The sequence below is a fragment of the Sus scrofa genome, chromosome 1 (assembly GCF_054392235.1).
Source record: "Sus scrofa isolate SSC_HxYL_T2T_F1_AM1 chromosome 1, Sscrofa_HxYL_maternal_Yorkshire_Landrace_v2.0, whole genome shotgun sequence".
Taxonomy (NCBI): domain Eukaryota; kingdom Metazoa; phylum Chordata; class Mammalia; order Artiodactyla; family Suidae; genus Sus; species Sus scrofa.
Genome location: NC_139383.1, coordinates 283,990,995 through 284,007,258, shown reverse-complemented (window position 1 = coordinate 284,007,258; position 16,264 = coordinate 283,990,995). Strand labels below are relative to the sequence as shown.

General features: G+C 60.6%; 1 protein-coding gene across 3 annotated transcripts in view; it reads right to left on the bottom strand.

Annotated features, from left to right (window-relative positions):
• The window catches only part of ASS1 (argininosuccinate synthase 1), a 54,852-nt gene that overhangs the window by 27,476 nt on the left and 11,112 nt on the right, over positions 1–16,264 (bottom strand). For all 3 annotated transcript variants that reach the window (XM_003353686.5, XM_021070248.2, XM_084998975.1), the window contains exons 4-8: positions 15,675–15,863; positions 9,945–10,001; positions 7,879–7,953; positions 4,013–4,083; positions 3,172–3,202 (exon numbers count right to left, since the gene is read on the bottom strand). In XM_003353686.5, the coding sequence (XP_003353734.1) occupies positions 3,172–3,202; positions 4,013–4,083; positions 7,879–7,953; positions 9,945–10,001; positions 15,675–15,863 (423 nt within the window). The remainder of the gene's footprint in view (positions 1–3,171; positions 3,203–4,012; positions 4,084–7,878; positions 7,954–9,944; positions 10,002–15,674; positions 15,864–16,264) is intronic.

Sequence of the window (16,264 nt, the reverse complement as noted above, 5' to 3'; positions counted from 1 at the left end):
TTAGTAACCTGAGTGCCAAGAAATAGTACGAGAGATGTGGCCAGAGATAGCGCAGGCATCAGCCTGGTTTCGGAGGGATGCCCGGCGTCTGGGGCCCTACCTTCTACCAGCCACCACCTTTCCTGGGAACAGACAGGCCCAGGGATGCTCGGCCAAAAGGCAAAGTGGCCAGGGCTTGCGACCTCAGGGTGACCAACAGTGACTCCGCTGCTCCTTCCCCCTCTGCCTGGGGCTTGTCACTGGCCGTCCAGCCAGGGCTGAACCCAAAGCAGGTGCCAGAACTGGGAGCCCCCGCCTGTGCCCCCTAGCCCACCTCCACCTGTGCTTCGCCTGCCCAGACACTTTGCAGCCTGGCGCTTGTCACTTTCTCCCGCCAAGTTTAACGGAGCCACAAACAGGGGGAGAGCCTTTGGAAGAGAGGCGGTGGGCAGACCTCGCGGGACTCTCTCTATAGCGGGAAGTTGGAGGCTTCCGACACCCTGACAGCGCCGCCGATTAAACCAAATAACTAAATAGAAATAAAGTGACATTTGCTTTGCATTCCAAGGTGGCTCATGCCAGCCTTCTTTTTACTCTGCCTCCTAAAAGCCCAGTTCAAATGACAAATAGTTTGTTGCTGAGTATCAATACCAGCTATTTATCCATCCCAGCGGGAGGGCTCACTTCCAATGTCATCTGGGGGGGGGGAAGGGGAGTTGGGGGAGGGAAGAGAGTGAAGAAAAAAAAAGAGAGAGAGTGGGGGGGGGATGGGGAGGGGGCGAAAGAAAGCATGAAACAGGGCCGAGGAGGAGAAATTGGAAGCAAATGGCCCATGAACTAAACCATGATGTGGAGGCATGATCGATGCTGCAAATGGTTTATTCATCCATCAGATACGGCGGGCCAGCGACTGAATGAACTCTTTCACTGTGGGCCGTATGAAGTTAAAGCAAGTAAATTTCTATCTTTCTTCGCATTAGCTGCCTCATTGCCCTTCAATCAGCCCTCACGGAGGCAGAAAATGGCTCCACCATCTGCCTGCAAACCCTCTCTTCGACGGGCAGGTCCCTGGGCTTTTTTTTGGAGGGTGGGGGAGAGGGGGCACCGGTTCCCCGAAGCCCTGTCTCCCGCCCCCCCCAGGGTGCGGCGCCCCTCCACCATGCGGAGTTGCACCCCCCGCCCCCTGGCTGCTGCCCCCTCATTCCTGGGACCTCTAGGCGACCACGGGCTCCCAGGGGCCCCCCCATCCTGCCTTGGGGCAGCCCCGGGGAAGCAGGGCCAGAGCGGCCAGACCCTGGGTTCCTCGGCCTGGCCCCATGCTTCTCAGCGGGGACTGTGTCTCCCCTCGACTGACCCACGCAGCCCAGCCCTTCCTGCCGCGGGATGAGAGGGCCCCACAGAGAACCTCGGCCTCCCTCCTCCCCCCAAATCTTAGCCCGCTTGAGGAGGGAGGGTGGGACCCCTTGGCTCCACGAAGGAGGTCTTGCCCTGCGCCAAGTGCTTTTGCTGCCCCAGGACGGAGGTGTTGTGACAGCCTCTGTTCGCAGAAGGAGGCTCAGAGAGGTTGGGTAACACACCCAAGGTTGCACAGCACTAGAAGCAGAGTCGGGGTTCAGACCTGGGTTTCAGATCTCCAGGGACCAAGCCACCTTTCCACCTGGATCGGCTGGTTAGAATCCTTAAAAACACATTCTTTAGCCCTTACTTTACCCACTGCCCTCAGGAGAAAGGAAGTCTGGGCTGGGGGTGGGGGGAGAAGCACCTGCCCCCAGTGGGTGGGGCCGGCTCTGGCCTTGGCTCTGCCCCCTCGGTCCTGAGAAGGGGCGGGATGGTTGCCCAGTGGGCCCGGGGCCCAGTGGACACCTGCCTCGAAGCCGCCCAGCCCCGCTCAGCCTCCCCCGACCCCCTTGGTTGCTGACTGACTGGCTAATTAGGGGTGGCTGGCCTGAGTGTCGTGGGGTCAGCAGAGCATGAACTGGAAAAGCCCGTGGCCAGCAGGGAGCAGCCCCGTGAAGCCATCAGCCCCCCAGCGGGCAAGGGTGCGGGCTCTCCTGAGTCACGTGGTTGGGCTGAGGGCTGAGGGGGTGGGGCAGGGAGGTGTGGGCCACGGGGGACCCCCGAGGCCCCGGGGGGCCAGCTCCACAATGGGGTGATCCAGGCCCCAGGCCGGCTGGTGCCCTGGGGTCCAGTCACTTCTCTGGGCCTCTGTTTCCCTGCCCGTGAGGCAGAAGCCAACGAAGGTAAGCCGGGAAAACGGGGTCCCCAGGCCTGGCCCAGCGATCCCTGGTACTCGTTCCATTATTGCCAACAGCGACCAAGAGGCTGGGTCCCTCTGGGGGGCCCCCCCCCCGGCAGGGCTCTAGCTCACCCCCCCCTCACCAAAACCACTCGGGCATCCTCTGCTCCAGCTGGCCTTCCTGAATCCCCCCAGGCCCAGCTGCCCCAGCAACCCCCCCCCCCAGTACACTTCTTGGCCAACATCAGACAAGCAGCCCACCCCACCCCCAAACCAGCCGCCTGCCTGGGTGTGGGGCTGGGCCAGGGGACGGAGACACAGCCCCCTCAGGGACAAAGAGATTTTTCTCTTCCCAGGATAGACAGCGCCCTGCCTCCCCCATCTCCCACGGTGGGCAGGGGCAGATACAAAGGCAACCTCCCCCAGGGAGAGAAATCCTAAACTTCCAACAGGACCGAGGCCCAGCCCGGCCAGTCTGGGAGGCTGGGGACAGGGGATCAGGGCGGCCTGCCGCGGGCGTGGAGCACAGGCCCAGACAAACGGGTCCCGAGCCTCGAATCTGTGCCACCTCCTCTATGGCAGTGGCGGCGCAGCGGCCCGAGAGCTGGTGGGCACAGGCTGGGCCCTCCCACAAGCGTCTCATCTGCCTAATTGCTTCTTTATTGTCTCACAATCACACACTCTCCCTACGCTGCGCTGAAATATTTCCTTCCCCTATTCAGCCCAGCAGCAATTAGAAAAAGAGCGCCAGGGAGGGGCTGGGTCTTAAAACGCAGTGTGGAGTGGGCAGGCGGCGGGGGGCCCAGTGGGGAGGGCTGGGGAACACAGGCGGGGCTGGACCCAGCCCCACGCCCGGCGCCCCGTGAAATTTCAAATTAGGCTACAAACACACCAGACAGCCTGGGCACGGAGCAGCCACTGCCAAGGCTGGCGGGCAGAGGGGAACAGGGAATTACCTTGGGGTTCTCCAGGATGCCAGCCTCGTAGCTGTGGGGAGATGGAAGACCCGGGTCAGTAAGGGAGAAGCAGAGGGACAGGACACAGCTCTCTGCCTTGACTCTCTCACCTCCAACCCAAGTCCCACACTGTCTTTATCTCTGCCAAAGCAACTGCTGCCAACCCCGGCTGGAACATTCTGGACCCGCCAGAGCTGGCTGTGGGAGCTGTGGGGTGCAGGCAAGGGCCTGGGATGGGCCCCTCAGTCTTCTGGGGTAGAGCCTCAGGGGGCCAGATCTGTGCAGAGAGGTGTTTTCAGATGCTGTTCCCTCTGCTTTAAATGCCCTTCCCCGTGCCTAGGCTGGGCCCTCCGTATCTTTTTTTTTTTTTTTTTTTTTCTTTTTTGGCTGCCCCGCAGCCGCCTATGGAGTTCCTGGGCCAGGGATCAGATCTGAGCTGTGGATACAACCTATGCCACAGCCATGGCAATGCCAGGCCCTTTAACCCACCGTGCCGGGCCGGGGATGGAACCTGTGTCCTGGCGCTTCGATGACACTGCTGATCCCATTACGCCGTAGCAGGAACTTGGTCCGTCCTTATCCTTGAGGTTTTAACCTCAGATGCCACTTACTCGAAGAAGCCCTCCCTGCGACCCCCGCCAAGGCCAGGTGCCTGTTACCCCAGAACTGCCGCGAGAGCTGGGAGTGAGTCTGGTATGAGGCGGTCTGTCCTCCCCGAGGCCCCCAGGCTTGGGGATGGCAGGGACCACGTGTCAGGTGGGTCACCAGCACATCCTGGGCCAGGTCAGACAGGCGCTTGTGGACGCCGGGCAGAGCAGTGGACGGCAGGGCCATGTCTTACCTGATATGCATCAGGTTCTCGTCCATGCTCCACGGGTTCTTGGGGGTGACCGGGATGGGGATTCCGTGTTGCTGTGGGTAAGAGGGGACGGTGTGGGCATCAGGCAGCTGGAAGTAGCTGCCAGGGTCAGGCCCAGCTGCCTTGGTTGTCTCTTTCATTTTTCTTGGCCACATGTGTGGCATACGGAAGTTCCCAGGCCAGGGATCGAACCCTTGCCGCAGCAGTGACCCCAGTCACAGCAGCAATAATGCGGGATCCTTAACCTACTGAGCTGTAGGGAACGCCCACCTTGGTTTTCTTTCAAGGCTGAAGACACCCCCAGACTCGGGCTCCATGCAGACAAGTCCCTGGACCACCCGCATCCCTGGTTTCCTGCCCCCCAGGCTGCCTGGGGAGGGAGTCAGGGGCCCGTTGCTGGACACGTCCAGGCAGGAACGACAAGACCCCGCACCTGAGATGTTGTGGGAGTGGACACTGACCTGGGAGGCTCCTTCTAGAAGGTTCTCTAAGTCTGTACTTTGAGCACCCCCAAAATACTTAGAGTGGGCCAGGCAGAGTGCTGAGGGTCTCCCAACCACCGCTCGCTGACCCCCACCGCCACCCTATGAGCAGGAAGGGACCCCAGTTCCACAGTGCCTCTCAACCAAGGCATCTGTACCCACATTCTCCCGGAAACGAGAGGCGCCCAGGAGAGCTGCTGGCTCAGGATACCTGTGGCCCGGCTCTTTATGGGGCCACGTCTCCCCTGCTGCCTGGCACAGTCGCCACATACCTCACCCCGCAGCCCTGATAAGGATTCAGTCCCCACCCTCCCCGTGGGTTCCGATTACGCTCTCCTTCCCAAACGATCTGATCCTTTGGGCGAAGAGAAAAGCCACCCCCACGGAGACCCTGGACCCGAAAGGCTGTTGGAGACCCTCGGAAGGCCTTCTGGGTTCAAGAGGCCGCTGGCTCCTGCGCTGCCCGGTGCTGCTCCGATCGACATGGGTTGGGTCCAAGACACGCATCCCATCTGCTTTCCCCTCCTGCTAGCTGGGCACGCAGGACAGCCAGGCGGCCCGGCCCCGCCCCTGTGAATCAGCACGATCCGATGCCCTGGCTCCCAGCCCCCTTACAGCACCTTTTCCCAGGGGGTCCCAGATCCTGGCCAGTCCCTGCCCCCACAGCCTCCACCAGCATCATCCGGTCTCTCCTGATGGGACTCTGCCCTGACTCAGCTCATCCCCACCACTAAGGTTCTAGAAGCTTCCTCCAGGAGGCGCTGTTGCCTTCACCATCACTTTAAAATTTCGAAGTAAATTAGGTTAACCCCCGCCTTGGACTTTTGTCAAGCTTTACCAGGAGTCTCATTTAAAAAGCAACAGCCCTCGGAGTTTCTGTTGTGGCTCAGCGGGTTAGGAACCCAACTAGGAGCCATGAGGATTCGAGTTCTATCCCTGGCCTCGCTCAGTGGGTTGAGGATCCGGTGATGCCGTGAGCTGTGGTGTAGGCTGCAGATGCGGCTTGGATCCCGTGTTGCTGTGGCTGTGGCATAGGCCAGTGGCTACAGCTCCGATTCAACCCTTGGCCCTGGGAACGTCTATACGCTTCAGGTGTGGCCCTAAAAATAAGCAAATAAATAATAGTTTAAAAAAATAAAAGAAAGAGCCCACATCCACGCTCAAGTTTGTATACACTTCCATTTAAAACCACCTGAGCCTACAGCCGAAATTGACAGCACATCGTAAATCAATTATAATTTTAAAACATCTTTTAAAATCTACAAAATAAAACCACCTGGGCACATGGAAGACCTCACTTAGAGGCTGCTCCACGGTGGGGTGGGGGGAGTTTTGACCCCCACAAAGTTGCCCAGAGGCAAATCCGCATGCTCCTCTGTGCTGTCTCCAGGGAGAGTGGGCCTGGGGTGGGGTCCGGGAGCCTGCGCAGGAGGGTGGACCAAAGGCCCCACCGAGAGGAATCAAGGGTTGGGGGCTGGGAAAACCAGCAGGCAGGTGCCTTGAAGCCTTTTTCCTGGGGGGGGGGGTTGGAAGCACTCTTGCTTCCTCTCGTTCCCACTGGGGTTCCGTCGGCGCAAGGAGAGGAGAAGGGGGGGGGGAGATTAGATGCAAGAGCCGAAAATAGTCCCTCCACCAGAGATTTGTCTTCCCTCCCTTCTCCATCCTAAGCTTCCTGCCTACACACACACACACACACACACACACACACACACACACACACACACACACACACACACACCGGAAACTGTGGAAGCGACTGAAAACAAAACTGTTTTCAACACATAGACAGGAGACTGCCCTGCTTTCCAGCCCCCTACCTTGCACGCCGGCTACCAAAAAAAAATTAATCATGGTGACAATGATAAGGCTGGGGTGAGGCTGAGTGTCCTCACCTTGGACGATGGCCTGGGAAAGGGGGGAGATGGACAGTGACACAAATGCCTGTTTTTTTGGAGTCTCCTAGCAGCACCTTTTGGCCTTGGCGACTTCTGGGTCTTGAAAGCAGGGCTTTTCAAAGCCCCATTGATTTTTGTCTCGGCTGAAGCAGCTGCCTGGCTCTGGATTTTGGACCCAGTCTGGTTGCTGCTCAGTTATTCCGGTCATTCCTGGGTGCGGAGATACGCCCCGACCTAGAAGGCGCTTGCATTTCCCCAGACCTTGGGTCTGACCCCAGCCTCCGAGGGCGGGTCAGAGGCGGGGGACCCACACTCGCCTCCCTGGGGAAACGTTCCTGTTTTGCAAGGTTATCTGAGCCAGAGGCTGAGCCACGGGCCTTCTCCCCAAAATCTGGGGGCGGGGGAGGAGCAATGATTCTCCTGCAATCCGTCTGGAAAACCCAAGAGCTGCTTTTGTCTGAGAGCTTCTCGGAAATGAAGGACCACGTGTGGGTCCGCCCCCCAGCCCACTCTTGAGCCTCAACTGCAGGCGTGAGAATGTACATGGGGTCGGGGGAGGGGCCCCCAATTCATTACGCTTCAAGCTCAAATGTGCTCCATATTCTGTATCATCAAGGAGACCAAGCGGGGGGGGGGGGGAAGCTGCTCACCCCGTTCTCTTAATAGCTCTGCTATTTGAAAATTTGTTTGGCAACATATGGGCTTGCTCTTGTAAACTCCCCTCTTAATAATAAAACAACAGATGGTTGAGGAGACGTTTCCTCTGAGCTCTCCAGGTCTTAATGGGATGCTGGCGGTAGGGGCAGGGCTGTGTCCCCGCCGTGTCCCCTACCACGCGGCACCTTGGCTGCGGCAAGAGCTCACAGCCAGCCCTGGCGACTGCTATTTAAAAACCTGAGCAATTTTCTGGTGTGTGCACCGAGTTGCTTTCCCCCGTCTGATTGATTGAGGCTGTTTGTCAAGAGCTGCCATCGAGTTGCTAGAAAGAAAGGTACCCTGGGGAGCGGCCGAGGATCTTGATGCAAAACTTCTAATATGTTTTATTGCAACTTGTACTTCAAAAGGGCTGGTGTGACAAAAGTCTTTGTCTGGCTCTGCCCCTCAGAGCACCTTACCTTTTCCTGGGAAAGCGCTGGGGACAATTAGGCAGGTAATTGAGAGGCAGAGAACCGCCTCGCTCACACCCCCATCCGTCCCTGGAGTGGCAGGCACCACAGAGGTGGCAGTTTGAACGGGAGGCAGAGGGGACCCGGCAGCCTCCTGTTCGGTGGACTGCGGGCTCCCTTTGGGGGCGACCAGCCCAGGCAGGGACCACACCTCGGCAGGGCTGGCCCCGGGGAACAGGTGCAAGGTTCAGTGTCCCCGCGAGGGACTCTGTCTCAGCCTCGTACCTCCAGCCCAGAGAGGCCCCTCGGAGGGAGGTGCCGGGGGCGCTGGTGAGGGTCGGGCTGATGGCGGGGACGGGCCCTACCTTCGCGTACTCCATCAGATCGTTGCGGCCCTGGAACCGGTTGTAGAACTCGGGCATTCTCCAAGGAGCGATGACCTGGGCACGGAACAGGGAGTCGGGTCAGGAGGACCCCTAAGGGGCAGAGCTGGCCTCTCTGGTCAGGGGCCGAAGGCTCCACTGGTCACGGTATGGGGTGTGGGCAGGGGTACCCCTTTAGTGGGGAGGGGGTGACACGGCCTGCCACCCCAGAGGGTGGCTCTGGAGAGGCCCGAGTCCCCACCCCTCTGGCCTCAGTCTCCCCAACTGAGATGGGAGGGTCTGAACTAGACAGGCCTCCAGTCTCTCGCTGGCCCCTCGGTTCAGAGAGGCAGGACCTCCCACCCCCGCTGACTAAGGGAGGGTCCACGTTGCTGCAGCCGCCCAGCCTGGCTCCGCTGCAGGGCAGTGGGGCCCAAAACGGCACACAATGCCCCCCTGGCCCCCCCAACTCCTCTGGCCTCCCTCCCTTCCACACCCTGGGGCTGCTCTGGGTTGGGAAACGGGGAGTCAGAGCCTGAGTAAGGGGACCAAGCTCATCCCACCAGCCTGGGGGCGGGGGGTGTCAGGGAAAAGAAGCCCCCATTCAGCCCTGGAACAAGCCAGGGCCTGGCCTCTGCCCGCAGCAGCGCATCTGTGGGTGGGATGCTGTCACGTAGATATAGAATCTGGCTTGATTTCTGAGCTGGGGAGCTGCTGGGGGTGGGGGGGTGGGGGGAGCGATGGTCCCCCCAGTCTTGGATTTAGCAGCGCCTGGGCCTGGCTCAGCACTGGGAACACCCTCCGGCCTCATCCTAGTTTCTGGAGACTTGCTAGACCCTGGTTCCCAGCCTCATCTCACCCCTGGGCTTGGCCTCGGCAGACAAAGACCCAGAAATCAGACACCCTGGCCCCCCAAGCTGCCGTGGGAACAGAGGGTGGGGGTCAGGGGAGGGCCCCGTGCCCATCGGCCTGTGGCCCGCGGCGCAGACAGGCAGCCACTGTCCAGGGCTTCTCTGCCGCCTGGTGTTTGGGGTCAAAACACATCATTAGAGCTCATTACCGCTCACCTCCGGGCCACTCCCCGCCCCTCAAAGCAGCTGCCGACTGGTTAAAGAGAGAAAGAGGTTCCACTTAAAAGAAAAAATGAAACCCCTGAGGGCCCCTTGGAGGCTTGGGTGGGGTGGGGGTGAGAAATGTCGGCTGTAGCTTTGGCCCGAAGTGGCCTCAGAGGAGCAGGGACCCACGCCTGCCCGTGCTGTCCGAGGTGGCAGCCAGGAGCCACGTGTGGCCAGCGGGACCCGCACTGCAGCCGGTCACAGCTGTCAGCGTAGGGTCCACAGCGGGTCTTAAAGACTTAGTGCCAAAAGAAAGGAGAGTGTTTCCCCAATTTCAACAGGGATCACGAGTTGAATGTACCCCTTCTGGATTCATAGGGTTCAATCACACATATCACTAAGAGGATGTCACCTGTTGCTTTTTATCTCGCTTTGTCACTAGAAAAAAACGGTAAGTCGCCCCTGGGGCTTGCGTTGGTGGTGCTCAGTCTGGTTCTCTTGCTCGGCCCTGGGCACTGGACGCCTGTGGGCCTGATCCTGGGGATTTCATCCCAGGGGAGAATCTAAGACGTGGGGGGTCAGGGCTCAGGCAGCAGGCGGGGGGCAGGGGGAGGAGGGTCTTAGCGGGGCAGTGCCCGTTGGGGCTGCGGGCTGGGAGTGGCCCAGAAATCAGCCACCTGTGTCCCAGAACGGTCTTATCTGCATGCAGGAAGCCAGATCTGGGATGGCAAGGATGCTGGCAGAAGGGCAGCCATGTCTTTCCTCCAGTGCCTGACCCACCCAGGACCCAGGCAGCATCTCCAGGAAGGACAGGTGGTCAGAGACAGTGTTGTCCCCCTGTGGCTGGTGTGAGGGAGGGTTGCTCGCGATGGGAAAGAAGGGCGCCACCCACCACAAGGCTCAGGAGCACGCGGTCCTGGTTTGTGGAACCTTCCAGAACCCCATCTCTGCTCTCCCCCACCAGGGGCCTCAGGCCCCAGCATCCACCCTCAAAGGGGAGGAGCAAGAGCTTACCTTAATCTGGGGTGCCAGCGAGTAGCAGCTGAGCTCAAACCGGACCTGGTCGTTCCCCTGAAACACAGAACAGGGGCTGGTTAGGGGGCTGGCGGCACAGGCAGTGCCACGGGACCTTCCATGGTACGTGCCCTGGCTGCCCATTTCCCACACAACTGCTGACCTCCAACCTCGCAGCCTTCTGAGGTGGGGATGGCAAGCCCCTTTGAAAAGTAAAAAATGGCCTTTCTTGGAAAGGACACACCCGCTTCTGCCCCACAGGTGTAGCCAAGACTCGAACCCGGGACTCCCCCAGTACAGAGGTAAGCCCTGCAGGACCTCAGGTCACCGGACATGTGCCCAGGCATCCAAAAGATGCCCACGTGCTCGGCGTGTACTGAGGTGGGACTGTGGCAACCTCAGTGTGCCCTGGGTGTCTGTGTGCCCATGGGTGCACAGAGGCTGGAGGCTAGAGGGTGGGTGAGTGCATATTCACGGCGGGCACGTGACAGGGAACACGACAGGGCAGGCACTCGGGTCATCACGTACACATCTGCACCCCCATGAGGAGCTGAGGCCTGGCCCACCTGAAGCTCCAGGCAGCCCCCGAGGTGCCCCCACCCCAGCCTCTTCCTGAAGGTTCCCCACCTGCCTGGCCCCGCCCGCCCCCAGCCAGAGGTCAAGCTCACGTCCACGGTTCCAGATGCTTTGTCCATGAAGCTGTGTCCTCCGGGAGCCTCCGTTTTCCCCCGTCTCTACGGGGGCTGGCTGGGGGCGGGGTGGGCACAGGCGACCACCGAGGGCCCTTTGCCCCTCAGCATCACAGAGAGAGTCTGAAGTCCGGAGGCTGAAGGGCCTGGTCCAAGGGCACAGAGGCTGGCCAAGCCCGGGTACCGGCCCCTGCTGCCCCTGCTGCCCCTGCTGCAGGGTGTGGGTGGGTCACCCTGCCTCTGGGCCCACGGGGAGGAGGGAGAGGAGGCCGCCCGCCGTGCAGCCCGGCCAGTGCATCCAGCCCGGGAGAGACAATGGCTGGCGGCGCCCCGCCTGCTCCCCATCAGCTCGGCGGCCTGGAGGGAGGCTTAAGCGCTGGGGAAATAACAGAGGGGCCTTGCGCCTACTGTGAAAACTGCACGGGCGCAGCGAGGCAGCGGCGGGAATAACATGTTATTTTCCAGAGTCTTGTCAGGCGACGCGGAAACACAGGTTTCAGCCCCTCTCCTCGGAGCCAGGAGCCGAGGGGGCCGAAGCCGCTCCTCTCCGATGTCTCCCGGGGCCACGAGCCGGGCCGGACCAGCCACCCCACACACCCTCCATCCGGTCCTTTCAGCGAGCGCCTACTACGCGCTGGTTGTCACGTGGGAGAGCCGCCCGGCACCCATGGGATTTTTAACCCTGTGTTACAATGAGACGATGCAGGCTCAGAGAGGCGAAGTCACTCGCCCAGGGACACACAGCCAGCAGGCACCACTCCCGTCCTGAGAGCTCGCAGGTAATGGATTTGAGCTCTACATGCTCCCTGAATCCTTAGGTGGCCCCCCAAGGCGGGTTCTATCATTATCCCCATCTTATGGATGGAGAAACTGAGGCACAGGGAGGTAACACCTGCCTGAGGACAGGGGCCAGCACAGTCCCTGGAGCAATGGCGGCTGTAATAAAAAGCAGACTCTTGGTAAAGCATATGGTCCCGTGTTGCATGTCCTGGTGATTTTTTTTCTCCAGGGCTTCACGTTTCCCCAGCACAATGGCGGCCTGTGCCTCCTTGGACGGCCATGCCCGGCTGCTGTCTGCCCAGCAGATCGCCGTGGGGACACCCATCTGTTCCAGAGCCAGGGGCGCTCGCAGGAGCCAAACAGGCTCCCTGAATTCAAACTCTGTTCCAGACATGAGCCGCGGCCTGTCCAGTCCACTCCGTCCCTGACCCCAGGCCCCCCAGCACCAGGGTGGCCCTGGCAGTTTCCCGGAGAGGGGGGGCAGGAGGTGTGCACCCCCCACGTGTGGCTGCGTGCTGATCCACGCGCAGACGGGTGTAAGTGCGGGTGATGCGCCCTCGGGGACTGCATGGGTCTCTCCCATCTGCTCCGGGACCACCACACAGATGGCGTCATTTACAAAACCCCACTGCCCACACCCCTTCTCTAAGTCCCAGGCTCCTATTTCCAGGCCCTTCTTCCAAAACTAGGGTGGGGGAGGGGGAGGGAGAAGGCCCTGGAAGGGCCACCCCAGCTTCTGCGCAGCTCTCGGAGGGGGAGGGAACAGGGCCTCCAAGGGTGTGGAGGAGGGACCCCCAGCTCTCTGTGCAGCAGGAGCCACCTGGGCTGGGCCGGGCAGGGAAGCCGCCTCTGGCCTCCAGGCCTTTGCACGGGCTGTAGCTGCAGCCGTGGTGCCCTCCAGCCTCGGCGTCACTGGCTAAGTCTGTCTCAGGGTCACTGCCACTCCCTGCTGGGTTAGGGGAACGGTGTCCCGGTGCAAGGAGGAAAACCAGGGTAAGTAGGCAGAGGGTGGGGTCAGTGAACCAGTGCGTGACAGTGACTTCGGGGAGGCAGAAAACAAGGACCCCGAGGCCCCGGGTGTCTCCATCCCCTAACTCAGGAGCCGGATGCTGGACCAGGACCTGAGGGCCGTCTGGGGAAGACCCCCTGCAGTCTGCCTAGACTCGCCTTTCTCTTCACCGTGAATCCCTTGGCAAGAAGTTCTGCCCGGTGTCCCTTGGGGATCTGCCTCTGGGGCTGCCAGCCTCCCCCAGGCCCCGCCCTGCACGGCCACACTCACTCTGGACACCCAGCCCTGAAGTGTAAGCTCGCTGATAGCCCACCCCCATCCCCTGGGGAAGGCAGACCACCAGCCTCTGCAGGGGGCCGGCCCCTCTCTCCCCACCCCGACTCCACCCTCACCCCTGGCACCTCTCTGGATCCCTCTCCAGGCCTCCCTGGTCCCACCCACTCACACCCCCCTCCCCTAGGAAACTGTCTTCATGGACGGTTGGGTTGGGGGCTCCCCGGGTTCTGTACACAAGGGGAACAGGCACAGGAGTAGGTCTCGCCCATCAACCCCTGGAAGAGATGGGAAAACCTGGGAGCCCCGGGACACACCGTCCCCTGTGGCCTTGCCACTGATGGAGGCCCCCGATGGTGTTTCGGGTCTGACCGTCCCTCTTGTGGACTCTGAACTGCAGGCGCGCCCCCAAATCGCAGGAGGCCGAAGAGCTGCCACAGAGGGCGTTCTCCGCAGGGAAGCGGTGCAGACCGGGAGGGCGCGGGGAGGACCCTGGGAGGCCGCAAATCCCGGCCTCTGGTGCCCTCTGGTGGCCAAGTGCAGCAGCACACCCAGCTGCCTGTGACCTTGTCTGGGAAGGATTTCCCTCGACCCCAAAAGCCTCCCAAGCCAGGGCCAGACCCACCACCACACATCCCCTCCACCAGCCCTGAAAGGCACCCATCTTCAATCCTGATGGTACAGTTGGAGGCATCTTCTCCAGGCAGGGAGCCTTTCCATAATTCTGATTTCCTGGCCTCAACTTGAATACCTCCCGGAACAGGGAGCTCACTACCCAGCTCATGTCATCATGTTCAGGTGAGCTGGCTCAGAGGTTCTTCATTCTGCACTGACATTTGTCCTCCCAGCCCCAGTGCACATCTGATGACCGTGCGGTCAGGGCACTTTCCTCTCATCAAGTGTCTACCATGGGCCAGGCCTGTGCTGCTCACGGCTGCTCTCTGCCCCACAAGCGAATTCTCTCAATCCCACTTTACAGATAAGGAAATGGAGATTCTTGGGGTGACGTCACACAGCGTGAAAGCGGGGGAGCCAGGATCTGAACCCAGCTGTACCGGCCCCGAGCCTCTGGGTCCTCCTGGACCCTCTCCTACCACCCACGTGTTGGGAGGCACACAGGTCCCTGCCAAGCAGCCCGGTCCTCCTGCCGCTCCACCTGCCCTGAAAATGTGCTCACGACTAGGGTGCTAGTGAAATCTAAGACCACATCGACCAATCCCCTTCTATAGGAGCCCACGGGTTCAATCCAGAACAACCCCCCGTATCCCACAGAGGCGTCGCTGGCCACCCCCGATCAGCCCCTGGGCCTCTTGCAGCCTCTCATGTGCTACCTCAGGATGAAGCCAAACCCCAGCCCTGCCCCTGCTGCTTCTCTCGGGGCTACAGCTCCGGCTCAGAGCCCCTTGTTGCCAGGCCTTGGCTCAGGCTGTTCCCTCTGCCTGGCACACTCTTTCTGTACCTGTCGGCCTTCCGCCGGCTTCCTGCCTGCTGTCCCCACGGCTGCCCCAGCCAGGACCCAATGGCCTCCTTATCTTGGGTCCATTCTGCCCCTCGCTAGGGACACAGGCCCCCTGAGGGTGCGAGAAGAGGCCCAAGAAGTTCCACACTGCTCCTGCACCTGGCATGTGTGCCACCCTTTCCAGATGCCAGGACAAGCTTGCTGGCCCAGCACCGAGAGAATGAGTGAGCCTCTCTGGATGTGAACCAGTGCCACCTGGTGGCAAGGCCACTTCCAAAGGTCCTCCATCATAATCTTAGCTACTAGTGTCCCTGTGTCACCCTGGGCCAGAGTCTGCTCCCCCTGCCACGGCCTCAACCAACCTGGGGGCAGGGGAGGGGGCAGGGGACAGGTCAGAATGTGCGCGGGAGTGAGGGAAGGAGCTCCCCGTCTGTTGACTGCGGGGTTAAGGAGCCAATGCCCATGGCAGGCTGTGGGCAGGGTGCCCGCTGACCGAGAGCTCATGACTCAAGCATCCTTACCGTGACACCACCTGGCAGGGGCCTACTTTGGTAGGAATCTTATTTTCAGAGCCCTGTCACCCGCGGGACAGAGTGAGGGAGGCTCCCCTGGCCTCACACCCCGGGGTCACCATTGAGTCCACACCGCTGCCCACCCGGACCAGAAGTAGGGGCGCCTTATGGGCTGAATTGTGTCTCCCACAAAAGCCAAGTTGAAGCCACTCCCCCTCCCCTTCCCCCCAGTCCTTCAGGATGTGACCTTATTTGGCAATAGAGTCTCTAGGGAAGCAATGAAGTCAAGGTGAGGTGGGCGGGGCGGGCCCTAATCCAGGAGGATCAGTGTCCTGATAAAAAGGAGAAATTTGAGCACAGAACCTGGTACACACAGAGGGAAGACGACGTGAAGGTGGAGGCCTGAAGGGATGCACCCACAAGCCTAGCACACCTGAGCCCCCAGAAGCCAGGAGGGGCCTGGAACTGGCCCTTCGAGGAGAGCACAGCCACCGGCACCTCAGTTTTGGGCTTTTGGCCTCCAGAACCCAGTCTTGCGGCTTATGCTGCCCAGACTGTGGGGCTGCAGCCCCAGGAAACATCAGACAGGGCCTCACGCCCATTTTGCAGGTGAAGACACTGAGGCTCAGGGAGGCCACAAGCTGGGACTCAAGCCTCCTGCCACCTCATGGTCTCTGACCCTGTCCACCATGTTGCATAGTGACTCATGCTATGACCTTGGTCACAAGTCCCTGAACCTCAGCGTCAAGTTTGCAAAAACGAGGTGACACGGCTCCTGCTGCACATGCAATGGGCACACGGGGGCAGGGCAGAGCCGTTCCCACCCCTGGACACTCACTGCTAAAAATATTCCTCTTATTCAGACTGGACAGGCCAGCCTGGCCACACGTGCCTGACTGTTCTGGGGGGGAACAGACAACGACCAGAGGCCATCCGTCGCCTGGCCGCCTGTGACCCCCTGGCCCCCCTGCCTCCTCCTCCCTCCCACGCCATGCATCCCAGCCTCACCTTTCCTGTGGCGCCGTGAGACACGTACTTGGCCCCCTCCCGCTGGGCGATCTCCACCTGTTTGCGGGCGATGCAGGGCCGGGCCAGGGAGGTGCCCAGGAGGTAGCGGTCCTCGTACATGGCACTGGACTGGATGGCGGGCCAGATGAACTCTTCCACGAACTCCTTGCTGACGTCCTCGATGAACACCTATGGGGACAGAAGCCTGTTTGGGGAAGGAGCTTCGACAAGGATGGGGCTCAGCCAGAAGATGGAGCCCCGAGTCCCCAAGTGGCTGGCATCCTCTATGGTGGATGCTGTTAATGGATCCTGGGGCAAACGGTACCTCTGCTTTTCCTTCTGCATCTGTAGCAGACATCACTAATCAATCCAGCACACTGTATGGTTCCTCTCCCTCCCACACTCATGGCAGACATGGCTAATCAATCCTGATATACCATCCAGCTGAAACTGGATATGGTCCCTAAATTCCTCCCAACGCAGCATTCTGGAACTGAGCTAAACCAGTTGCCCCCTAACATTTAGAAGAGTAGAGAGATGTAATCCACAGAAGCCAGGGATCCTTTTGCCCCCTGGAGGGCAGCTGGAAA